The sequence below is a fragment of the Grammomys surdaster genome, unplaced genomic scaffold (genome assembly GCF_004785775.1).
Source record: "Grammomys surdaster isolate TR1022 unplaced genomic scaffold, NIH_TR_1.0 126109, whole genome shotgun sequence".
NCBI classification, from domain to species: domain Eukaryota; kingdom Metazoa; phylum Chordata; class Mammalia; order Rodentia; family Muridae; genus Grammomys; species Grammomys surdaster.
In genome coordinates, this window is record NW_021620917.1 from 5,589,406 (window position 1) to 5,614,097 (window position 24,692).

The window sequence follows — 24,692 nt, forward strand, 5'->3', positions numbered from 1 at the left end:
CCCCAGCCCCTCACTGGGGGATTCTAGGCAGGGGCTCTACCACTGAGTCACACCCCAGCCCCTCACTGGGGGATTCTAGGCAGGGGCTCTACCACTGAGTCACACCCCAGCCCCTCACTGGGGGATTCTAGGCAGGGGCTCTACCACTGAGCCACAGTCTGGCTTGGGCAACCACTAACTCTCCAGACTTCTCTCCTAATCTACATGGACAGAAGGGACAGGCACTGGTAGTCTAGTCTGCAGGAACTGGAGCCCTCTGTCCTTGTCTGTGTCTCCTTCCCTGGGTGGTGACATACTATGAGGATGGTTGAACAAACTCCAACTTACCATGTCTAGAAAGGTGGTGCCAAGCACTGGGCTGTGACTCAGGCTCTCAATTCCATCCTTAGCACCAAAGAAAAAAGCTTTGAGCAAATATTTCTAAGCTGGGTATGATGGGCAACCCAGGATGCTGGGGCGGGATTTCCAGGCCAGTCAGCTACATAGTGAGTTTGAGACCAGCCTGGGCTACAGAGTGAGACCTGTCTCCCAAAACAAGTAAGGTTAAGGAACTCAGCTCACACTACCTTTCTTCTCTAGATTATGGTGACAATGGGAGCTAGCTGATTTTCTCACCCAGGAACTTCCGTGTTCTCCCTGTGGGGCTTGAGGGAGCAGTCTTGTGTCTAAGAGTACACTGGGCCTGCTGCATGCCAGGGCAGGCGGGCCTAGCTTTATACGTGTGTGTACCTGCAGGGATTGTCACTTGTGCTGTCAGAGGGTGGTCTTCGTGACAAGGAGGAGAAAGAGCCCCCTATGGAGGAGGACGTCGGGGAGGCAGATGCGCTGCAGGGCTATCAGTGGCTGCTGCGGGACCTGCCCAGGCTGCCCCTGTTTGACAGCGTGAGGACCACCACCGCCTTGGCTCTCCAGCAGGTGTGGACCAGGCTGGGCCAGTCCCGGGAGGAAGGGGTAGTTGCACACTGCCCCAGGACCCATGTCAGACATGTGTCCCCCTCCCCAGGCCATCCACATGGAAACCGACCCCCAGACCATCAGTGCCTATCTGATCTACCTGTCCCAGCACACGCCGGTGGAGGAGCAGGGCCCACACAGTGACCTGGCCCTGGTGAGGGAATTCTGGCAGGCCCAGATGGCTGCGTCACCGACCTTGTGGCTGTCTGTTGGGCTGGTGACCAAGAGTCGAGGGGGTGGGGCCACTGGTGACCAGAATCTTTGGTGCCTCTGACAGCCCTTGTCCCTGCTCAGGATGTGGCCCGGCTGGTCGTGGAGCGCTCCACCATCATGGCACACCTCTTCTCTAAGCCCTCCTGCAGCACTGCCTCCGACGCGGTGCTCAGCGCCCTGCTGTCTGTGTTTTCCCGCTACGTGCGGCGCATGCGCAAGAGCAAGGAGGGCGAGGAGGTCTACAGCTGGGTGAGGGCCGAGCGGGTCAGCAGCTCTCCAGTGGGACGGGGCGTTCAGGGCTGGGTGAGAGGAGAGGGGTGGTCTTCAGGGGCGGGTCTGAGGTGGACTGAAGCCAGGAACAGGGTGGCTACACTGTCACACCATTAGCAGCCCCACCGTCCGAGCCACCTGGTGCCTGTCCCTCTGCCCTCTCTCACAGTCGGAGTCTCAGGACCAAGTGTTCTTGCGCTGGACCAGCGGGGAGACAGCCACCATGCACATCCTCGTTGTCCACGCCATGGTCATCCTTCTGACACTGGGCCCGCCTCGCTGTAAGCAATCGGTCCCGGGCTTTTCTAAGCTTGGCTTCCAGTCAGGATGGTCTGGGAAGAAGCCTCTGGTGTAGCTTGGGTGTGCCCTTGCCCACTGCACCGCAGCTGCTGAGTGCAGTGGACTGCGCCCTCCCCGCTTACTGTTTAAGTGTCCCATGCACAGCTGAGCTCCCCCCACCGCCATGGTCCTGTAGGTTGACCTCAGTGTCCAAGACCAGAGCCTGGGAATCTCAGACCAAAACCCCTCTGCTCAGTAGCCTTTCCTTTTGTCCTGGTAACTGCAGCAGCTTCCGCACAGGTTCCCTGTATGCCTAAGAGCGTGGGAAGGATGCAGATGCTCTGGCTGGGAGTTCTAAGGCATATGGGTGGGCTGAGAAAGTGCTTGTCTGGTGTGGAGTATGTCCTACATGTTACTGCCCTGAGGAAGGACAGCAGGGAAGGCCGTCCATGTTGTCTCATCTTGTTGGGTCCCCTGGGCTCTGTGGAGCCAGAAACTGAACACACTGTGAGGGCAGACAGCTTGTGCTACAGTTCTCTGGTGACTTTGGGCAAGAAGCCACGTTCCAACCCCACACCCCGGCTGCCATAGGTCACTGTCCAGCAGACAGGGTGATAAGAAGTTAGGTGCCCACTGCCTTCTCAGTCCTCATCTGCTCCATCTTTGGAGCCTTCTCTGTTCCCCTAAAACCTCAGTTTCCCCCAACCCCAGCTCCCTCAGGAAGTACAGCCCTTGGTGGCCACAGATCCTTCTTGGGTTCATGGCTCCTTTGATGACACAGCTGTTCCCTGCGTCCTCCCTAAAGCTGGTGACGGCGAGTTCAGTGAGTTGCTGGACATCTGGTTTCCAGAGAAGAAGCCGCTGCCCACAGCCTTCCTGGTGGACACGTCTGAGGAGGCGCTGCTGCTGCCTGACTGGCTGAAGCTGCGGATGATCCGCTCTGAGGTCCCCCGGCTCGTGGATGCTGGTACAGTGAGGCTGGGGGAGGGGTTCTGCCTCATACCTGCTGCCTGGGAGCCTGCACTGACTCGTGGTCACACCTTCCAGGAACTCTGAGGGCTCAGAGACCAGGCCCAGAGAAGAAAAGCCTATAAAATACAAAAGACCCTGCCTTTAGAGGCGCGAGAGATAGTTTCAGGGCCTTTGGAGGGCATGTGGGCCACTGAGCAGACGAGGGCCCCATCGGGCTGGACGCGTGTGCCCAGTTTGGGTCTCTCAGTCTGATCCCAGGCAGGAAGGGAGACATCAGTGAGTGGCCGGGAGGACTTGGCAAGCCCAGTGAAGGACACACCAAGGGGTCTGGACTCTAGTGAGCCAGAGGGCCATTGACGATGTCATTGCTTCAGAAGCCTCTGGGGACTGCATGTGGTGGAGATAGGCAGAGCCAGGCCCCATGCTGGTGCACCTGAGAGCTGCCCTGGTAGGGCACGGAGAGCCCGGTGGGCCGCTGAGCATGCCCGGTCCACAGCCCTGCAGGACCTGGAGCCCCAGCAGCTGCTGCTGTTCGTGCAGTCCTTCGGCATCCCCGTGTCCAGCATGAGCAAGCTGCTGCAGTACCTGGACCAGGCGGTGGCCCAGGACCCCCAGACCTTGGAGCAGAACATCATGGACAAGAGTAAGCCCTGGGCACCATGAGGCTGGCGGCCCTTTTGGGTGGGCGGTGCGGTCGTCAGGTCAGGTGGGCACCTACCCCTGTGGCAGACTCTGGAGCGCTGAGACTGTGCTGTCCCCATCGTGACTGACTTGAGGTTGGAAGGAACCATAGGCCCTCTGCTGGAAGCCCAGAAGCTCCGTCCCTACTGTCTTTGTTTTGTTTTTTGTCTCTTCGAGACAGTGTTTCTCTGTGTAGTCTTGGCTGTCCTGAAACTAGCTCTGACAGGCTGGCCTCCAACTCAGAGGTCTTGTCTGCCTCTGCCTCCTAAGTGCTGCGACTAAAGGTGTATGGCACCACTGCCCAGCTAGCTCCTTCAGTCATAGAAGAACTTGCTGGGCATGGTGCGCCAGCCCCCAGTCCTGTATTTGGTGGACCGGCAGGCTGGCCGGCTTCTCCTACCCCCAGTGGTTCCCTGGCTGCTGTTTTGCAGATTACATGGCCCACCTGGTTGAGGTACAGCATGAGAGAGGTGCTTCCGGAGGCCAGACCTTCCACTCACTACTCACGGCCTCCCTGCCACCCCGACGAGGTATAGCCCCCCCCCTTTACTGTCCGAGCTGGACTGCTTTTGGCCTTCATAGTATTCCCTGGCTTCTGCCAGCCTTATTAGGGGGCTCTTATGTGGGCCCAAGGTCCAGCTCTGCTTTCTGGTCACAGTCTGTGGCAGGACGGGGCCAGGAGCTTGTTAGAAAGTTTTGAGGCCACATGCTTCCTGTTTGTCTGCAGACAGCACAGAGGTTCCTAAGCCAGAAAGCAGCCCTGAGCCCCCACCAGGCCAGGGCAGGACTCGGGCAGGGACGCAGGTTCCGGTGCTCGGCCCTGAGGACGATTTAGCTGCCATCTTCCTACAGGTACAAGGGGTGCCATGGGAGGGCCCCTCAGCAGCACCCCCGTACATGTCTGCCCTCCCTGTGTCTCGTGGCATGTGTTACATTACATACTTGCCTTGTGCTCACTCCCCATGCTTGAAGTATGAAGTCTGGTTCTGGGTTCCCTGCCGGTCCCTGTGCTAGGGTGCTAGGCACCTCTGTCCTTCTCGGCAGCTCTTGGGGTCTTAGGCTCCCCTGCCACTCTTCCAGCAAGGATACCAGGTCCCTTAGTTAATGCACTTGGGAGCGAATCCAATGGGCCTGAGGCAGGATACACATGGGAGCCTCAGGGGTCCCGGGCCTCTGCGTTCTTACACCTTCTGCTTTCCAGATCTTCCCACTGAGCCCGGATCCACGGTGGCAGAGCTCCAGCCCACGCCCCCTTGCCCTGGCACTGCAGCAAGCCCTGGGCCAAGAGTTGGCTCGTGTCCGCCAGGGGAACCCCGAGGTGCCAGGCATCACAGTCCGCCTCCTGCAGGCCATGGCCACCCTGCTTAGCTCCCCTCATGGCGGCACCCTTGCTCTGGCTATGCACCACAGCCACTTCCTTTCCTGCCCACTGATGCGCCAGCTGTACCAGTACCAGGTACACTGGCACATGGGCTGGTGGGAGGGAAGGGCGTGGGGAGACTGGCAGCCCAGAGTGCATGGCTCTGCCTACTGTAGAAAACCTCGGGTATCTCCCTAACCCACCCTCAGGCCTGATGTTGTTCCCAGCATGCCTGAGGCTTCCCTTAGCAGGTCTAGATTTCCTGTCTTTAAGTGTAAAAAGCCAGCTACCTTGGAGCAGGGGCGGGCCAGGAGCAATGGCAGGGCCAGGGTCCCATCATAGAGGGTGAACGAGTGAAGTCTCTGTCACCCCTGTCTGCACACGCATGAGTGCATCTGTGTGTGTGCACACCTATGTTTCTTCTCCGCTGTATGAGTTACCGGTGAGGTGAGGGCACGTCCCCAAGGGCTGGGATTTAAACCCTTCAAGGTCATCCTGGCATTTGAGAGACATGCTTTCGAGAGTGGCAAGTGGGATGATGTTGGGTCCTGGCCCCGGCTCTCGGCCTCCGGTCTTGGGTTGCATACTACCCCCAGGCAGGGCTGTTGGAGTCTTATGCCAGCGTGCTCACATATGGCTGGCTGTCTCTACAGCGTGCTGTCCCGCAGGACACTGGCTTCTCCTCACTCTTCCTTAAAGTGCTCATGCAGACTCTGCAGTGGCTGGACAGCCCTGCTGTGGAAGATGGGCCCCTGCAGGCCCAACTCAAGTTGTTTGTCACTCGCTACTCAGCAAGACGCAGGATCAGTGACGGTGAGCACGCTGAGTGGGCAGGCACTGGTGGGGGTGACTGTGGTGGAGGCAAGCCTTCAGAGAGCCATGTGGGCCTCTCGAAGAACAGCGCCTGGGCGGAGAGGCAGGCTGTGGGTGTGTGGGCAAGCCAGAGCCATGGCACTGGTCAAATGGTCCACACCACTGCCTACAGTGCGTAGTGGGCTCCTGCACCTGACTGAGGCCCTGAGCTTCCACCACGATCTGGAGGTGGCCAACTCCACGGCACGGGCCATCATTGCCACCCTGAGGTCCGGGGAGAAGTGTACCGTGGAGCCTGAGCTCATCGGCAAAGGTACCGTCCCTTCCCCCGCTGCCCCAGGTCCCCTCTCCCCGCTGCCCCATATGGAGCTCTTGAGGATGGGGGCAGTGTCTGCTTTGGGGAACTCCAGGCTGTTGGCCTACTCCGCTCAGCCAGCCTTCTGTCCCACAGTCCTCCGGGGCCTTATCGAGGTGCGCTCCCCACACTTGGAAGAGCTGCTGACAGTGCTCTTCTCAGCCACGGCAGAGCCCTCCTACCCAAGCCCGGCCTCTGGGCCCATTGTGGTGGTGAGCTCCTTGCTGCTGCAGGAGAAGGATGAACTCCTGGGCCCCAGCAAGCAGGAAGTGGAGGGTGCCAGGTAACGGGGAGTGTAGTCAGAGGTAGGAGGGTGGTGACTCTGCAGCCAGGTCTCTGCTCTGACCCTCTCTCTGTCCTGCAGCACGGAAGCCATGCGCCTGGGACCAGCATCCGGACTCCTTGTGGACTGGCTGGAAACACTGGACCCCGAAGTGGTCTGTAGTTGCCCTGACCTTCAGTGGAAGCTGCTCTTCTCAAGGAGAAAGGTGACAGGGACGTGGCCCAGTGCTCTCCCACACTGCTGCCATTCCAGACTGTGTCTCGTAGCCTCCAGAGGGGTAGGGTTAGCCAGGCCTGGTTTCCCTGTCCCAGGTGGTGGTGCATGTCTCTTTGGGTCACATTGGAGCCACTTCTGGGCCCAGGGCCAGGATGGGGTGAGGGTAGGGTAGCTCCGCCAGATCCTAAAGTCTGAGGAACCCAGGTAAGCCCAGGGTTGTGGAGAAGTGGAGAAGGTGGAAGGCTATTGGCTGTGCATTGTCGTTTAAACCCAGGGCCCTGCCCTACATGGAGGACATGAGGAGATGGGGCCAGCCCAGGCCCTTTGCTGCTGTTCCTGGGCGGCCCCACCAGAACATGATCAGCCGACATGACTTTTCAGAACTGGTGGTCCCCGGGCCCAATTGAGATCACCCTGGCCTCTTCCCTTTCCAGGGCAAAGGCCATATAAGTGCCCAGGTGCTCTCCTTCCGCCCCTACCTCCTGGCCCTCCTCACGCACCAGGCCAGCTGGTCTACGCTGCACCGCTGCATCCGTGTCCTGCTAGGCAAGAGCCGCGAGCAGAGGTGAGGCCAACCCCAGACCCTTAGGAGCCTCTCGGCCTGGATACAGCTTTGTGTGAACCATGAATTATGTTCCCTACACCTTGATTCAGGGCAGCATCTCCTGAGGGGTTCCTGCTGTGCTCAGCACCTTGGGTGCCTTTGAGCCCTCAGCACCAGGGCCAGTATCTTGCTTTTGGTGCCCAGCCCCTCCCATCCTCCTGGCGCATTTTTATCTGTGGAGAATTTGACTTATATCCATGACATAATACAGGAGGCAGGGGAGCTGTGAGAAGCTCCCCATCCAGCCTGGGGGTCGCTTGCCTGTGACAGACCCGTAGTGTGGTCAGGGAGACGCCTGTTGTTAGGCCATTATACTTGACCAGGGACTAGGGACTCCTCAGAAGGACAGTGGTGGCCCTCTGCAAAGGTCCCTTTTCTAGGAACTCTACCCTGGCGCTAGGGTTCAGAGGCCTGCTTGCTTCCTCCCAGGCTCGACCCTTCTGCCTCTCTGGACTTCCTCTGGGCCTGTATCCACGTTCCCCGGATCTGGCAGGGCCGGGACCAGCGCACTCCACAGGCAGGTCTCAAGAGGTTAGCCCAACCCTGTGGGTGGTGGCCGCACATCCTGGGGCTGACCTGCAGCCTCCCATTGCAGAAGCGGCGGGAGGAGCTGGTGCTCCATGTCCAGGGCCCCGAGCTGCTCAGCCTGGTGGAGCTCATCCTGTCCGAGGCGGAGACCAGGAGCCAGGATGGGGACAGTGCCGCACGCACCCTCATCCAGACCCGGCTGCCCCTGCTGCTTAGCTGCTGCCGTAGCAGTGATGAGAGCATTGGAAAAGTGACCGAGCACTTGACCAGCTGCATCCAGCAATGGGGGGACAGGTACCCGAGTTCCCACTGTGTCACTCACTGTAGATGGCTGCTGTCACCTGGGAATGGCTCCTTCAGCACATGACTCTCCACTGGCCACACCATCCCAGTGACCCGGTCCCTCTGCCCTCTGTTCCTTCCAGCGTGCTGGGCCAGCGCTGCCGAGATCTGCTGTTGCAGCTGTACTTGCAGCGGCCAGAGGTCCGGGTGCCCGTGCCCGAGGTCCTGCTGCAAAGTGAAGGTGCCACCAGCAGCAGCATCTGCAAGGTGAGGGACACAGCCCGACGTAGACCTGTGGCCCACGGGGCCGGGGATGGGCGTGCGCTGCACCATCAGCCTCAGCTCACCTCACGGGAGCTCAGCCTTGCTGTGATAAGCTCTTCCCCTGGATGCAGCCTGGTGCAGAGGGATGCCCCGCCCCTTTCTGTGCTCAGGTTGTGGACAGACAGGAATTGACACATGTGTTACGTAACATGTGGACAGTATGGGGCCATGGCCTCCATCAGGAGGGTCACGCCTGTCACCCCAGAGTACCCCCTGCCTCCTACCCACTCTGGCCAGCTCCCCTGCGCCTCAGCAGGCTGGATCAGCTTGTGTCCTCTGGAGCTCTGTGAAGGGCCACATGAGCTCCTGTGTTTGGCATGATCTCCAGAATGTCTGTGTCGAGCATGCTGCTACTACTGTGTGGTGTCCTGGGCCGTGAGGGGGGATGGGTGTGCAAACGGTGTATAGGCAAGTAGTCTCCCCTCCCCCTAGCTGGACGGCCTCATCCACCGCTTCATCACACTCCTGGCAGACACCAGCGACTCCAGGTCTTCTGAGAGCAGAGTGGCTGATGCCAACATGGCCTGCCGGAAGCTGGCTGTGGCCCACCCCATCCTGCTGCTGAGGTACGTGCTGTCACAGCAGCGGGTACTCTGTGGGGTCAGGGTGACTGGGGGAGAGGTGTGACCAGGGGCATCCCTCTGCTGGCCCCCAGGCACCTGCCCATGATCGCAGCCCTCCTGCACGGCCGCACACATCTGAACTTCCAGGAGTTCCGGCAGCAGAACCACCTGGCCTTCTTCCTGCACGTGCTGGGCATCTTGGAGCTGCTGCAGCCTCGCGTCTTCCAGAGCGAACACCAGGGGGCGCTTTGGGACTGCCTGCGATCCTTTATCCGCCTGCTCCTGGTGGGTGCCAGGCAGACTGTCCCCGACGTTCCTCAGCCATGCGTCCTCCCAGGCCCCTGTTTGTCCTTGCTTGCCCTCCTTTCTGCTCCTACAGGAGAGCCTGGAGCCAGGGCCAAAGCCAGGCCACCCTTCAGTGGCTTCTGTCCCCACTGTCTGGAGACCAGCTCTTCCCCGAGGCTCCTAAGCCCCAGCGCCCCCGGCCTGGGGAATCCGACATCCAAGACCTTGGTGCCAAGCCCCATCGCGTGCTGTTTGTTGCCATCATATGTTCCAGTATATACATGATATTATGAAAACAAAAGCCAGGCCAGCCAGATGGCAGAGTAGCACACCTGCAGTTGCAGCACTTGGGTGGCTGAGGCAGGAGAATTGCAGGTTCTAGACCAGCCTGGGCTATAATATTGTGAGGCAGTAAATGGGCCCGACCCAGGGGCTGGAAGGAGGGCTCGGGGATTAGAGCGTTAGCTGCTCTTGCAGAGGAGGACTCTGGTTTGGTTCCCAACACCCACATGGTGGCTGACAAGCATTAGAAACTCCAGGACACCAGCCACCCATGTAGTGCTCAGACATACAGAAAAACATTCAGGCAAAACATTCGTTCAATAAAAACCAAACACCGGGCCCCAGTGAGGCTAACTCTGGGCCCATGGCTCTTGTGGGGGTCATGTGTCGTATAGAGGGTCTGGGGAAACCCCTGGTGGCTCTGCCTTCTCTACAGAATTACCGGAAGTCCTCCCGCCACCTGGCCCCCTTCATCAGCAAGTTTGTTCAGTTCATCCACAAGTATGTGGCCTGCAGTGCACCAGCAGCTGTGACCTTCTTGCAGAAGCACGCAGAGCCCCTCCAGTGAGTTCCCACACCTGCCGGGCCTGGCCAGTAGCCCCACACTGGAGCCAGGAGGGACAGTCCAGACAGCGAATGTTCTGGTCTGAATTGCAACCCACAGCCTCATCACCACTCGCCCCTCCCCACTCACCCCTCCTCCCCACCGCTTCACTGTGCACTTCCCTAACCCCAGGCCCTCCCTCCTGCCCTGCCGCTTCTCCCTGCCTGGCACTCTTCCCTACCTGCCCTCTTCTGAAGTGAACCCATGATTTCTCCTCAGTGACCTGTCCTTTGACAACAGTGACCTGGTGATACTGAAGTCTTTACTGGCAGGGCTCAACCTGCCTAGCCGGGATGGGCGAGCTGACGAAGGCCTGGATGAGGAAGGTGATGGTAATCGGACAGGTGAGCTCTCAGATGGTGTGCAGAGAGTGTCCTGGGGGGGTAGCTGAGCCCTGAGACCTCATCTGTCTCACGCATGTGCGTGGGCGGCACCCTGACCAAGCTGACTGTCTGAACCACCTCTGCTTCAGACATTGTCCTTCGGGTGTTCCCTGTGTGCTGCCTGGGCAGCCTGGTCCCTAGGTCAAGGTCTCTGACCTCACTTGCCTGATGGTGGCTCGTGCTCCACACGAAGGATGCTATCCTTTGCTGACATAAGTCGCTGGCAGATAGGCGATGACCCTGTGAGCCAGGATGACTGGAAGCCCGGTGATGGTAGCTAGCCTTTGCTGCCTCTGTTGGCCAGATTGACTGTGGCCTCAGAATGCCTGAAGGCACATGGAAGGTCCTTCATAGAGGACACACTGCACAAACACAAGTCTCCCGTGTGGAGTGGTCCCTTGGGGGCAGAGGCAAGGGAATGCGCTCCTAAGCTGGCTGTAGTTAGCGTAAGGAAAATGTGAGCCGTCTCCCAGGGCATCCTAGCATCCTGAGTGCCACCCTCCACATGACATCCCAACAGCCCTGTACCACCACGTGTGCCAAGCACCGTGTGGCATCCTGGGTGGTGGCCAGTGTGCCTCTGGGATGGGCATCGTCTTTCCGTGGAGACTGCGGTCTGGCTGGGCCCTCAGTGTTCAGCCATCATCTGACCTGACTAACCTTCCACAGATGAGCGTTCAGCCGGCTCCCTACCTCTGGTCAGCGTCTCCCTTTCCACCCCACTGACGGTAGCCGATGTGGCTCCTCACATGAAGAGGCTGTCCCGGGGCCAGGCTGTTGAGGGTGAGTGAACCACCTGTCCCTAGACCACCTTAGAGCCAGTGAGCTATTTGCTTAGCGTGATGGACCCCCAAAAGCACTGAGGTTCTTAAGGAAGATCCAGCAGGGTGGCTGGAAGGTCTGTCTGTCTTCAGAGCAGAACCAGGGGTCGGGTAAAGGGGGTTGCTCCAAGTATCCATTTTACAGGGCGAGCCACTGGTCATGGCCTCCCTGAAGACCAGTGTGAGGCCAGATGGGGAGGTCGTAGTGTCAGGATAACCACTGAGCATGGTACGTGGCTCCAGGTGCATCTTGGGGAGACTCTGGGAGACTAGGATGCCTGAGGAGTGTGCCTTACTGTGTCAGGGTTGCTTGGGGTAGGAAGGAGGTTCCCCTTAGGTCCCCCTAGACCCTACAGCCTGGCCTTTTGCCCTCAGATGTGCTCGAGACCTTGAGTGACATAGACGAGATGTCACGGCGGAGACCTGAGGTCCTGGGCTTCTTCTCGGTGAGTGAGGCTGGAAGGATCCCCGGTTGGGATCTAGAGGGGGATTCACCCTGTTGCCATGCGAGCTAGGCACTGCCCCAAACCAAAGCAGGAGGCCACGTGGGCTGTCCCACTGCCCTGGTGGCAGTCTGGGAACAGGCACTGCAGTTACCCGTTAGGGTGAGTCCCCATGGTGACACTCTTCTCTCACGTGAGCAGACCAACTTGCAGCGGCTGATGAGCTCAGCGGAGGAGTCCTGCCGCAACCTGGCCTTCAGCCTAGCACTGCGCTCGATCCAGAACAACCCCAGGTAGGTAAAGCCCCAACCTAGGGCCACTGTCACCCCAAGCCAGCTGAGCCAGGCAGCAGGAGGTCAGTGCGTACGGGGGGCCTGGGGCCTGGCCTCCTGGGCCAGAGGGTAGTAACCCATGAACATGTCTCTCGCAGCATTGCCGCTGACTTTCTGCCCACCTTCATGTACTGCCTGGGCAGCCGAGACTTTGAGGTGGTACAGACAGCCCTCAGGAACCTGCCAGAGTACACCCTGCTCTGCCAAGGTGAGCCACCCACCCAGCCCCTGCCTGCTGCCCGAGGAGGCACCGCTGGCCCACAGCTGTCTGACCTCAACTCTCCCATAGAGCACGCGGCCGTGCTGCTGCACCGAGCCTTCCTGGTGGGCATGTACGGCCAGATGGACACCAGCGCCCAGATATCAGAGGCCCTGAAGATCTTACACATGGAAGCTGTGATGTGAGGCTGTGCTCACCAGGACTCCAAGCCACACCAGCAAGCCTGCCCTGCAGTGGCTCGTCCCTGCGCCTCTTGAGGCTGGCCAGCGGCTGAGAGCAGCTCTCTCCAGCCATCGGCTACTTTGAGTCCTCACCCTGCCTTTGGAGTCACAGGAAGTGGGATGGAGAGCGGTGTTCTGCCAGCAAGGCACACTGAGGGCAGCTGAAATGAAACATCGAGGGCCTGTGTGCTGTCTGGTGTCCTGTGTTGTCCCTGGCCAGTGTGGCTTCCTGTCCTTGGTGTAAGACTTCCACGGTGTTGAGCAGCGGCCTGGGAGACAGAGCCCGAGGCATTCCCTGATGGGCTACCCTGAGCGTATCCACACTGGCAGCTGCCCTCAGTGGTATGGCCTGCTTGGCTCTGGGTTCACTGCCCCAAGATCAGCCAGGTGGGCAGAGTAGTCTCACCCTGAACAGATGATAGAGCCCTGTGTTTCAGGCAGGAATGGCCCTAGTAGCCTGTGGTTCTGGGCAAGTCCTGTGGGTGGCCCCAGAAATGAACCACCAGTTCCCACCCACCACAGGGGCAGCAAGGTGCTGGTTGTAGCTGGTGTATAATGAACCATTCTGTGGCAGGCATTTGTCTCTGGTGGACTCTTGCCCTCCAGGTTAGGATCAGAGCCATTCTCAGGGTGGCCAGAGACCCTTCCTAGGAGTGCAGGTCACCTCTCCAGACTATCCCTGCTGGGTGTCCCTGATGGTTGGCTATTCTATCTCTGGCCACCAGGGGGCACTGTTTCCTAAAAGAAGACTCCAGATTCCCCAGAAGTCATACTGTCTCTGACAATAACCCCCATGGGCTACACAGACTCAGATCCACAACCCCTGGTCCTATCCTGGCCGCTGAGCCAGCTCTGCCTGCCCTCACACATTCCCGAATGTATTGCTACTGTGCCAGCCTACCATCCTTGAGTCTTCCATCAGTGGATCTGATGATGGGGCCCACTGGGCCAAGGCTGCCTTCGTCTCCTGGAATGTTCCTGGGGTGTTTTAGAAGACCAGGTTGGGCAAAGAATGAGGGACAGGAGCCAACTTCAGGTAGCCAGGTCCTCACCAGGCCTTCACCCATTCAGAGCAGCAGGCACATGTGTACAGGTAGGCTGGCAGTGGTGGCCGTCTGGGTGGCTGGGGGTACCTGGGCACAAGGAGGCTCTGTGTGCCTCGCTTCCACCCCTAGCCCTCACATCACTGCTCTATGGCCTTTCTGGCTTCTGGTCCAGGCCAGCTCCAACCAAACCAGGTCCCTCCGGCCCCCCAACACACACTTCTCTTGAGAAGTTGCAGGGCCTATCTATGGCACCTGGTCTCTGCCCTGGGGGTCCATAAAGAGGAGCCCTAGAGCTGGGTAGCCGCTCTTCAGTGTGGGCCAGTCCTACCTGTGCAGAGAGTAGACAGTTGTCCACACCACCCAGCATGTAGGCCACCGGCCCCCGGTGCAGGCCACTGTACAGTGTACTTCGCACCCTCCCAAGTGGAAGCAAAGCCTGGCATCCAGGAGTCGGCACATACGCATTCCATCTCCTGGCTCAGTGCCCCTGAGCCTGGGCTTGGGTCACTGTCCCTTGGCACATTGCTTGTCTTCAAGCTCTGCCACTTCTGTTAGACCTGAGGTACACAGAGAGGATGATGGGAACTCCGTAATGGAAGAGTTAAGACTGGAGCTCGTGTCTGGATCATCACACCAGTGCCTGCATCTGCCCCACCTCACACACACAGTATGTAGGGCAATGGGTACTGCAGAGCACGAGGCCAGCCAGCTCCGTGGGCAGGTGCAGGAGTCCTGGGCATGTCCCACATGGGCGTCTAGCCAAGGCCTGGGGCTTAACAGTCAGGTCCTCTGAGGCTTGGGTCTTGGCTTGGGCTTCTTATACATGGCATACACATGTAACACACACACCAAGATGCGGTTTCTCTGTGTGTCCTGGAACTTACTCTATAAACCAGGCTGGTCTTGAACTCAGAGATCCTTCCTGCCTTTGCCTCCCAAGTGCTGAGGATTAAAGGCATGCACCACCACTGCTCAGCTATGTGGCATGGCCTTAATGCAGCAAAGACCCAGGGCTCATGGACATCAAGGGCTACATGTGGGTTCAGGTGGCCAGAAGTAGGTGCCTAGGAAGTGTTTTCTGCTACATAAAAAAGTATCTGGGTACCCATCCTCGGCTGCTCCCTCCTGACATAAGACACTAGTCCTGGTGAGACTAGAGGCAGCACAACTCCCAGCCTAGTACCTTGTGCAGAGAGCAGAGGTCTGTCCACACCCAGTGCTGGGTCTCACAAGACAAGACAGAATTGTGAGTAACCCTAGGTCCTGGATTCGAGTGTGTACAGTGTACAGGGTCATTCACCGGGATCATCATCCAGGTTTGTCTGGTCTAAGGACAGAAGCCTGAAGGCTGAGCCTGATGTCAGCCTGGGAATGAGACCCAGCTTGAGGTTGTGAGCCTGTCTGCTGGCAGGGGTAAAACAGTCAATCCTGGCCTTGAACCTGAGCCCAGAGGGACTGCTGGTGCTCAGCTGAGGCCACTCTCAAGCCTCAGTTTCCCCTCATTGTGACAGGCAGTACTCACACATCCCACAAGGCTGCAGGATTGAGCAGAGAAGCTGTACCCATGAAATGGGGAGGGTGGGGACAGATGAGGGGTGCCCTGTACTCCTTGCTCACTGAATATTGCTCTCTGCTAGTCTATGGCCCAGATAGCCAGGCTTCTCAGGCCAGGGCCTGGGGACCAGAAGGTCACTGGCTGAGCATGCACCAGGCTGGTAACTTCCATAGTTCCTGGGGGACAAAAAGGCCAGTGTTCCAATTCAGAGAGGGTCACAGAGTAGCCTAGATGAGATGAAAGGGCAGATCTACAGACAGGTAGGTCTGTGGTGGGGTGGCTGCAGGGTCCCTGGCAGTGAGGGGCTGTCTGGTGGAATTAGGGTCTGCATAGTATGAGATGACAGACCAGGCTAGTCAAGGACAGACAGCCACAGGATGTAGAAGGGCACAGGTCCAGAGATCCCAGCACAGCCCGTGCGCCAGCTCCTGACTTCACCTCCTCCCCACCGTCAAAATTCCAGTGTTTTGGGGCACCTGATAGACGGCAGGACAGCCCTGTTCCAGTTGGAGAATGGACTAATGAACTGTGGTGGGGCAGCAGTAAGTTCCCCAGGAAACCCCAAGCTAGGCCCAGGGGCTTGCCAGCTCTTAGCCGCTTTCATTCTGAGGAGGAAGGAAAGACGGTAAGAGGACAGAGTCCCAAGCCCACCTGCTTCCCCATGGCTGCCACCTGGTGCCTTAATTTGGGACATGGTGTCATGCAATGAGCACACTTGTTTCTTGCCCCCTCCCCCAAAAAGCCTTTGAGGTTCATTTTCAGCTCTGGACAGCTGTGACCTTCACATAGGGACAGAGTTCTGGTCTCAGCCATAGGGTCACCCCACACTGGCCCTAGAAGGCCTACTCAGTCATCTTTTCTGCCTCGTAGACAGAGTGGCTCAGGGTTGTGTTTGTGGGTGGGCACCTGAGAACTGGGAGGTTCTGGAGACTCGCTTTTTCCCATTTCTTCCTGAGGGCAGTCAGGGACTCTGACCCAGTTATCCTAGCCAAGTAGGCTAGGGTCGTGCCAAATGTCTAAAAGTTAGACCATGCCGGGAAGACTTCTGGGACTGAGGCCTCTTCCCTCCTGGGAGGTGATCTGCTAGACACTCAGGAGGATGGGCAGGCTGGAGTAGAAGTCCTGGATCCCTCCGTTTACCTCTGCACAGCTGTAGATCTGAAAGGACAGCTTTTTGGTTTTTGGTCTGCTTGGGCTCACTTACTGGAAGCCTGAGAAGATAACACGTTGAAGGGAACTTAAGAAACAAAGAGGGCACACACCTTTAATCCCAGCACTTGGGAGGCAGAGACAGATGGGTTTCTGAGTTCAAGGCCAGCCTGGTCTACAGAGAGAGTTCCAGGACAGCCAGGGCTACACAGAGAAACCCTGTCTCGAAAAAACAAAAAAAAAAAAAAAAAGAAAAGAAAAGAAAAGAAAAGAAAAGAAAAAAAGAAACAAAGAGGCGTGTTCCAGGTAAGTTCTTGGATGCATTGACTTTTTGCTGGGAACACAGGACTCTCCGTGTCCCTTCTGGACATGTGTCCAGAGAGCAGTCTGCTTCCTGTAGCTCCAGGAAGGGGGACCAGTTCCCAGGGGAAAGGAAGGTCAGCTAGAAGCCATGCCTTCACTCAGATGTCACTCAGCAAAGGTTCACCCCCACTCACCCAAAGTCATGACCACCTGGAGAGTGGGTCTGGCTCAGGGCAGGAACCTCTGCTGTGCCCAGGTCCCTGCCAAACCCTCAGTTGAGGGGTCTCTTGCTGCCCATCCACGGCTCTGTACTCAGCTCCTGCTTAGGTCACGTGTCCTGGGAGCAGAGGTTCTGGGGACAGTGCTGGGTCCCTGGCATCCTCATCCCTGGTGCAGTACAGCAGGGGACCACAGGCTTTTGCAAAGACTTCTGGGTGTACTGGGTAAGGTATGGCCCTCTGGGAGCTGAGGAGTCGCCTAGGAGGGTGGGTGACAACAGGGATTGGTCAAGATTTGTGCCTGCTCGATTCCCAGCTGGCTGAGCCCTCAGGCACATCTCTGAGCTACAGGGAGGCTATTGGGGAAGAGTGTGAAATGCATGGTGTGCAGACACCCCAGCTTCTGGTGCTGTGTGAACAGAGAGGAGGTGTGATTTGACAGGGCCACACAGCCAACAGCGCAGGCCAGTTCCCTCCATCCATGGGTCCTGCTGCCCTCAACACCAAAGTACTGTTTGCCGAGCGTGTGGAGGGCTGGGCCCTATTACCAGGGGTTCCTATCAATGGTATGAAGAGGATTAATAATGTATTTATAGCGCATCGTTGTGGTAGCCGAGAATGATCTATAAATGTGCGGTAAATGTTTTATAATGTTTTTGTAACCCGTTATAAATGATGAATGGACGACTCTAGATGCGGGATCAAATATTTATAACGCATTGTGTGCGATGCTGGCCTGCAACAGTTCAGGAAAGCCATTAATAATAAAGTGGATGGAAATGTAAAAGTTACGGGCATGCCCAGCAAAGCCATTTGTAATGAAATGTAAAATTTGGCTGTTGGAAGCAGCCTGTGGCCAAAGCTGGAGCTGTGGCCAGTGTCTCCCATCTCCTAGAGGCCAAAACAGAGGTAAGAGAGGATGTCCGTAAGGTCGTCATTCAAGGCCACTAATGTCCCCACAGTGGCTAGCGCTCTTCCATGTAGCCTTATTAATTAGCTAGTGGACCTTAAAACAGGATTCCCCGCCTGCTCTCCTCTCCAGCTCGGAGCCACAGGGATAGTGGTCTTGGGTGTTAGGGGAGGAGACTCCCTGTGCATTCTGCATGAGATCAAGGTTGATACTTCCCTCCCCAGCCATCCAGACAGTGAGTAAAGTCACGTTGAGAGCCTCTGGGCAGCGTCATGATATCAAGGCTCTGACAGTCCTACAGGAGACAGCTCACTCTGGGCCTTGCTGTCTGTTTCTTTTTGCCTGTTCATTTCCTGCCATCCTGGTGTCCCCTCATCAGCCCTAAGCCAACCACCATTTTAGGGGCACACTATGTGAGGCCTCAGCAAAGGCCAGAAGAGGGCACCAGATCCCTTAAAGCCGGAGCTACAGGTGGTTGTAAGCCAGCACACACCTCTGAGAGTAGCATGCCCTTTACAGATGAGCCATCTCTCCAGCTCCCAGGGTAGCGTTTGAATCGATAGGAAAGAGACTTCCTTCTCTGTCCCTTCTGGGTCCTCACCTCTTCCTCTGCTCCCTTAGGAAGATGTGTCATAGCAGGGAAACTGAGGCTGGCCTGAAAGTCCCATCTCAGGCCAAGGAAGGTACTCAGAGCCTCAGAGCTAGATACCAACTGGTCAGGCCAGATCTCTAAACCCCTCCCCACATTGGGATAGGGCAGGGCTGGTCTTGGAACCTTGTTTGTTTCAGCCAGAGTGAAAAAATGGGGTGCACAGAGGGCTGATGGGACTGGGGCAGGGTGCTGTCCTCCCTAGCTCTCTCCCAAGTCGCTCTCTGGTCCCCATCCAGCTGTGCTTTGCCCAGCCCTACCCCAGGCCCTTTGCATGCCTAGCCCTCTGGCTCTTCCTCCTTCTGAGGTGAGGCTGATGCACGAGTCCTTCAGGGCTCAGTTCTGACATTCTCTCCTTGGAGAAGGCTTCCTGGACACTTGTCCTGCCAACACGTGTGCTAGTGTGCCTCTCGGGACACAGATCCAGCTGTAGCCGCAGCCACTCTGTCCCCAAAGATCTTTGCTGTCTGGCCCTTTGGAATCACACCACACATACACTACACACACACACACACCCCACTCATGTACACATACATCACACACACACCAAACACTACAGACACACCACACATGTACCACATTCACACACCACACCACACACACACACACACCATATACACACCCACCCCACACACACCACCCCACACATACACACACATACTCCAAATATATGTACCATACACATACACGCACCACACATATACATACCACAACACATACACCACACCATATACATACTACATACACACACATACATGCATTCACATACACACTATACACACATACCACACACGCCACGCTGCACACACACATGCACGTATGCACGCATGTACTTGAGTCTCCTAGGTGCCACTTGAGATTTGGCTAGTAGTACAGGCTTAAGTTGCCCTAAGGGGACTGACTAAGCTGAAGGGGTAGGTTCCCCAAAGTCCGTGCTCACCCTCTCTTGGTGAGGACTCAGTCCCTAGCCAGCAGACTGAAAAGCTCCAGCGTGCCTAGTGTTTGAGGACACAGCAGAGAACCCACAGATAGCTGTCCTGGCCACAGGGACTGCTGTTACCACAGGCTAGATAGAAACTGTGAGAGGGACTTGGGGTTCAGTGCTAAGTACTAGCAGTGGCGGGGGTGGGTAGGGAGGCTCTCAGCAAAAAGATGATATTTGGGCAAACGGCCAACAGGAAGAGAGGAGCAAGGTCCTGAGGCAGGAATGTGTCCCAGGCACAGCTACAGAGGGGATGTGGGAAGGACTGGGATGGGACCAGAGATGGCATGTCCAAAGAGACAGACGAAGGCAGCCTGCTCCCCTTAGCAGTTTCTGTAGAATCCCAGAGAGCCACAGGAGTGGTTTGCAGGAGGTAGATTAGGCCAGGGCTGAGGGCCAAACTCAAAGGTGTAGAGGAGAAAAGGTGTAGAGGAGAAAAGGTGTAGAGGAGAGGCCAAGTGTCACTGGGCCTGTCATTCAGGCAGCTGACTGGAGCAGTGGCCCCAGCTATGCAGGCTGGGATTGGTGTTTCTGGGCCAGAGAATCAGGTCTTTGAGCAACGCTGAACTCGAGGCTGCCTGGGGCCATCTAGGATGCTGGGCTCAGGCCAGAGGCAGATGCCTGGGATTCATCAGCAAGAATGTGAGTTTAGGAGCTGGAGAGAATACTTGGTAGTTAGGAGCACTTGCTGCTCTTGTAAAGGTCTGGAGTTTGGTCCCTAACACCAAGTCAGGTGGCTCACGACCACTGTCCATGACTCCGGCTCCAGGGGTTCCAGTGCCCTTGGCATCTGTGGGCTCCGTACCAACTAACTTGACAAACCCACACACGGAAATACACATAATTTAAACATAAATAATTTTTAGGGGGTTTTTTTGTTTGTTTTGTTTTTTTTGTTTTTCGAGACGGGGTTTCTCTGTGTAGCCCTGGCTGTCCTGGAACTCACTCTGTAGACAAGGCTGGCCTCGAACTCAGAAATCCGCCTGCCTCTGCCTCCCAAGTGCTGGGATTAAAGGCGTGCACCACCACTGCCCAGCAATGTTTGTTTGTTTGTTTGTTTGTAAGACAGGGTCTAATTATATAGATCTGGCTATCCTAGAACTCACCACATAGGCCAGGCTGGCCTCAAAACTCACAGAGATCTGCCTCCTAAATGCTGGAATTAAAGGTATTTGCCACTACTCCCAGTGTTAAAAATAAATGCTAAAAAAAAAGCTGCAGCGGCCGGGCAGTGGTGGCATACGGATCCCAGCACTTGGGAGGTAGAGGCAGGTAGATTTTTGAGTTCGAGGCCAGCCTGGTCTACAGAGTGAGTTCCAGGACAGCCAGGGCTACACAGAGAAACCCTGCCTTGAAAAACAAACAAACAAACAAACAAAACTGCAGTAACAGCAGCAACAACAACAAAACCAGAACGTTCACCTAGAGCTGGTAGTGGGCATGCAACTGTCATTCCAGGGCTCAGAAGGCTTGTAGTCGCCTGCGGCCACGAATCAACCAGGTTCACCTGAAAGGGGGCTGGGAACGAGAAGGAGACAGAGGGTGAGAAGAGATGAAGCCAAGACAAAGTTCTCTGATCAAGGCTCAGTGCTTTAATGTTCAGCTCTCAATTTAAAGGGAAAGACCTCCCCCGAACCCTTCCTCATTTCAGCCGGAAATGGGTGGGATAGTTCTTGGTTGCGGTCATGGCCAGAGATATCTCAAGGCAAACCCAGGGGCAGTCCTTCTTTTAAGTTCCATGCAGCTAAGGTGGGTAACTCACTTGGTCTGTTGTGGTAAGCAAGGTCTCTCAGGCCTGCTCAAGGCCGGGGGAAGAGCACAAAGGCTGAGCTGGGAGTTTGAGGCTAGCATGGGCTACACAGCAAGACCTTGACTCAAATATACAAAAACCACTAAAGGGACCCATCTGAATTCACCAAGGGCAAGAGAGGGCAGGAACCAGAGTTAGGGTAGAGTGGACTCAAGGGTGGACTCAAGTCAGGATCTAACTGTAGCCTGTCATTTCACACAGAGTAGCCATGGAAGCCATAGGATGGCATCCTCCAGTAGCAGATTCCTGGGCACAGGAGAAGGGACAGGGCTAATATGGAGGGAGCAGGAAGGGGAGGGAACTTATCTACCATGTGGAGGCTGAGACTGGAGAGCCACTGATCTGTGAGACTGAAGGGTGTGAGCTATTTGGAAGCCCAGGATGGTCCCAGGAGACAAGCAGAGGCCATCGATTCACGCTGGGACAAGGGGAACAAGGTAGGAGTCCCCTGAGTGTTCCTTCAGAGACTCCCAGTTTCTGAGTACAATGGCACCTACAAAACAGTGGGGTGAAAGCCTGTATTCAGCCTTCCTGTGTACACACGCACACACATGCACAAGCATGCTTGTGTGTCCTGCAGTCTAGGCAGCTGTAGCACAGTGGACAGTGGTATAGGTTGTACACGGCACATTCCCAGGGGCAGCCATGTGCTCCTCCACACGTGTCCCATGACTCATACCTGGCTACCTCTCCAGGCTCAGCCTACCTCCTTCACAGGTATGCCTGCCGGTTCTCCCAAACCTTAGAACTCGGCCACCCAAGACATATAAATCCTGCAGGAATGGCATAGTGAACAAAACATTTGTGTGCACAGGGAGGGCTCACACTTTTATCTCTTTTTAAAAAGTGTCTGTGTGCTTTCCCTGAGTGCACAGATGTGTAGCTTGTGCATGTAGTGTTGTGTAGTGGTTTCCTCCCGCCCTGCGGGCATGCTCCTTAAGACAGAAGGTGAACGACTCAGTGTAGCTTCCTGAAGTCCCTGAAACTGACCAGACTCACTAGGCCACCCCCTCCATCATTCTGAGACAAGCCAAACTGCAAAGAAGACTCACAGACTAGCTGACTTGAAGTGGTGTAGACCAGCTGAGTCACTTGGAAAGGACACTCTTCAGCCTGTTGAGCCACCTGCAGGCTGTGCGACCCTCGTGGTCCATCCCCCATGCTGCGATGGGCTTTGGTGAAGCAGCTGTCTTTGAGTCATTTCTGCTCCTCTAACCCCTCGTCCATATTTCTGTAACTAACCCGAATAAAGCTCATGGGGACACCAAGTTGGACTTTGGTGGTGTCCATACTTTGGTCTGTGGTGGGCTCCCTATCAGAGGTAAGTAGACATGTGTGTCTCTCCAGGCAGTCATGTCACATGACAAGTGCACACTGAAGTCCGAAGAGGACATTGGCTCCCTCGGGACTGGGATACAGTTACAGATAGTAGTGAGCCTCCATGTGGGTGCCGGGAATCAAACCCAAGTCCTCTGGAAGAGTAGCCGGTGCTCTTAACCGCTCACTGAGCCATCTCTCCAGCCCCTGCTATTTCACATACTTAAAAAAGTCAAGTCCCCCGGAACTGGAGTTACAGACAATTGTGAATCACCGTGCAGATGCTACATAACCTGGGTCCGCTGCAGGAACGGAAATTAATCAGTCTTCTGTACTTTGTCTCTGTCTCTCTAGTCTCTGTAGCCCTACCTACTCTCTGTATTTCTTTCTCTCCTGTGTGTCTGTTTCTCAGTCACCCTGTGTCTCTCTGTCTCTATCTCTCTCTGTCTCTGTCCCTCTGTGTCTCTGCCACTCTTGGATTGTAATTAGCAAATGTCCTAAAGGGTCCAGACACCCTACCATCCCCCAACGAGACCAACGAGAGCAGGAAAGACTCAATTGTAAGCACAGGACCCTGCAATCATTGAGTGCCTACTGTGTGCATATTCCCTGAGGGGAGAAAGCTATGCTTTCCTTTGCAGTAAGAGACACTGAGGCTGAAGGTAGTTGGGAAGGCAGTAGGTTTGATACCCATTTTCCTGGGCTCCCAGGGCAGGTCAATAGCTTTGTTACCCCCAGACAATGGCTGTCACTAACGAAAGCTGACTTAGTGAAAGCTGGGGCTAGGTACCACCAGGGCAGAGGTGACAGGATGGGAAAAGGTTTCTCAGACTGGGGCCAGCAATTACTCAGATAGCGGAGGCTTCCAGTTGGATGGGGAGCACCAGCTGTAGAGGGAGAATGAGGGCTGGAAGGGAGGCAGGAGGCACTGAGAAGAGCACAGAAATGATGTCAGTGGCTCCGGAGCTGCTCATTGGGCTCCTGGAGTCAGCTGGGGAACCAAGGCCCAGAGGGAACATGGCAGGGTGTGGCCTGCAGAGTCATGATAAGCAGGGCTGGCAGGTTCTGGTGAGCTATTGATAAGGTTCCTGGACTTTATTCAGAGGACAGTTGGCAAGAGGGGCTTTTGGAACACTTAAGGGGGTCTGCAAGGCGGACTAGGGTGGACTGAAGGAGGACATGGGAAGGCTCACAGTGGTGGGCAGACTGGGGTGCTCTGGTTTGGAGGACTCTAGAAAGGCAGACTCTATGAGGTGCTGGTGGTGACATCATTGGTGGCCCCAGGGGACTGTCAGGAAAACTGTCCTCCAGTTCCTGTGGTGGCAGGAGCTGGGGGTGGGGAGTGTGAAGAAGCTGGTCACATGGTGAGCCTTGAGATGAGATTAGAACTCAGACCCTGGCATGGCCCTCCCTGCGTTTGCTCACCGTTTCTCCCCATGTCTAGGCAGTTACCTTCCTTACCAGCTTTTCCAGTTCTTGTAACTGCTGCCCTGAGGGTCAGGAAAACCTGGTTCCCGGACCAGGCTCTAGCTGAATGGGGTGTGATACTGCACTTTGTCCCCCTGACGAGAACCCTCAGGCAGGTCAGCTGCTTCCACTGGGCAAGGGTTGGGGCTATAATCCCAGGCCACAGGCTTATGTGTTCTTCCTGATGAGGAGCTGGCTGCCCACCTGCTGGCCCCATACCTGCTGTCTTTCCCCAGGTGCCTCCTTGATGCCAGCCTACAGCTTGGGCATGGAAAACCTGTTTTCACTCCTGGTAGAGGGTGTAGAGACACCACCTGGCTCCAAGCCAGATGCCAGTTTTGGGAAAACACCTACCTCCCTAAAGATTCTGCCTAGACAGGCCCCGGGGCCCAGCTGGGAAGAGCCAGTTCACACTGTTGGTGTCATAGTCCATCTGATGACATACAGATTCCTGAGGGGAGAGAACAAAGCTGAGTAGAAGTGGCACGAGGCTTTAATTCCAGCAAATTAAATTGAGGAAGAGGCAGGTAGATGTCTGTGAGTTTGAGGCCAGCCTGGTCTACAGAGTGAGTTCCAGGATAGCCAGGGCTACACATAGAAACCCTGTCTCAGAAACAAAATAAAACAACATTCAGGGCAGCCCCTGGCTCTGAGGACCCAGAGGAGGTGCTTTCCTTAATCACCCCTGGCCTCCTCGGAGGCTTGAAGAGGGCCAAGAGTCTCCAGTCTCCACAGAGATGTCCAGAGAGTCCCCCTGGCCCCCAAACTCCATTTCCTCCTCTGTGAATGCAGAGGAATTATTCTGGTCGGCTTGGCACCCCTGAGGGTGAAGGGAAACCAGACAGTATTTTAAAGTTTGAGACAGGGTCATCCACCTCCATATATATCCAGGGGATGAGTTTGGATTTCTGATCTTCCGGCTTCTCCCCGCTGAGTGCTGGGATTCCAGGTGTGTGCCATCATGCACAGTACCTGTGTGATGGGAAAGCACTCTAGCC

The 24,692-nt window shown here is 56.3% G+C and overlaps 1 protein-coding gene across 3 annotated transcripts in view; it reads left to right on the forward strand.

Moving 5' to 3' along the window:
* The window catches only part of Ints1 (integrator complex subunit 1), a 26,235-nt gene extending 13,370 nt beyond the window's left edge, over nt 1–12,865 (forward strand). For all 3 annotated transcript variants that reach the window (XM_028756097.1, XM_028756098.1, XM_028756099.1), the window contains exons 22-47: nt 736–915; nt 1,004–1,108; nt 1,249–1,416; nt 1,607–1,718; nt 2,522–2,683; nt 3,185–3,331; nt 3,801–3,899; nt 4,097–4,221; nt 4,571–4,825; nt 5,383–5,542; nt 5,715–5,855; nt 5,994–6,180; nt 6,262–6,385; nt 6,831–6,961; nt 7,430–7,517; nt 7,596–7,822; nt 7,954–8,077; nt 8,567–8,700; nt 8,790–8,982; nt 9,701–9,828; nt 10,088–10,212; nt 10,921–11,034; nt 11,448–11,518; nt 11,717–11,808; nt 11,946–12,055; nt 12,137–12,865. In XM_028756097.1, coding sequence (XP_028611930.1) covers nt 736–915; nt 1,004–1,108; nt 1,249–1,416; nt 1,607–1,718; nt 2,522–2,683; nt 3,185–3,331; nt 3,801–3,899; nt 4,097–4,221; nt 4,571–4,825; nt 5,383–5,542; nt 5,715–5,855; nt 5,994–6,180; nt 6,262–6,385; nt 6,831–6,961; nt 7,430–7,517; nt 7,596–7,822; nt 7,954–8,077; nt 8,567–8,700; nt 8,790–8,982; nt 9,701–9,828; nt 10,088–10,212; nt 10,921–11,034; nt 11,448–11,518; nt 11,717–11,808; nt 11,946–12,055; nt 12,137–12,252 — 3,618 coding nt within the window. In that variant the 3' untranslated portion in view covers nt 12,253–12,865. The remainder of the gene's footprint in view (nt 1–735; nt 916–1,003; nt 1,109–1,248; nt 1,417–1,606; nt 1,719–2,521; nt 2,684–3,184; nt 3,332–3,800; nt 3,900–4,096; nt 4,222–4,570; nt 4,826–5,382; nt 5,543–5,714; nt 5,856–5,993; nt 6,181–6,261; nt 6,386–6,830; nt 6,962–7,429; nt 7,518–7,595; nt 7,823–7,953; nt 8,078–8,566; nt 8,701–8,789; nt 8,983–9,700; nt 9,829–10,087; nt 10,213–10,920; nt 11,035–11,447; nt 11,519–11,716; nt 11,809–11,945; nt 12,056–12,136) is intronic.
* Nucleotides 12,866–24,692: the final 11,827 nt, after the last annotated feature.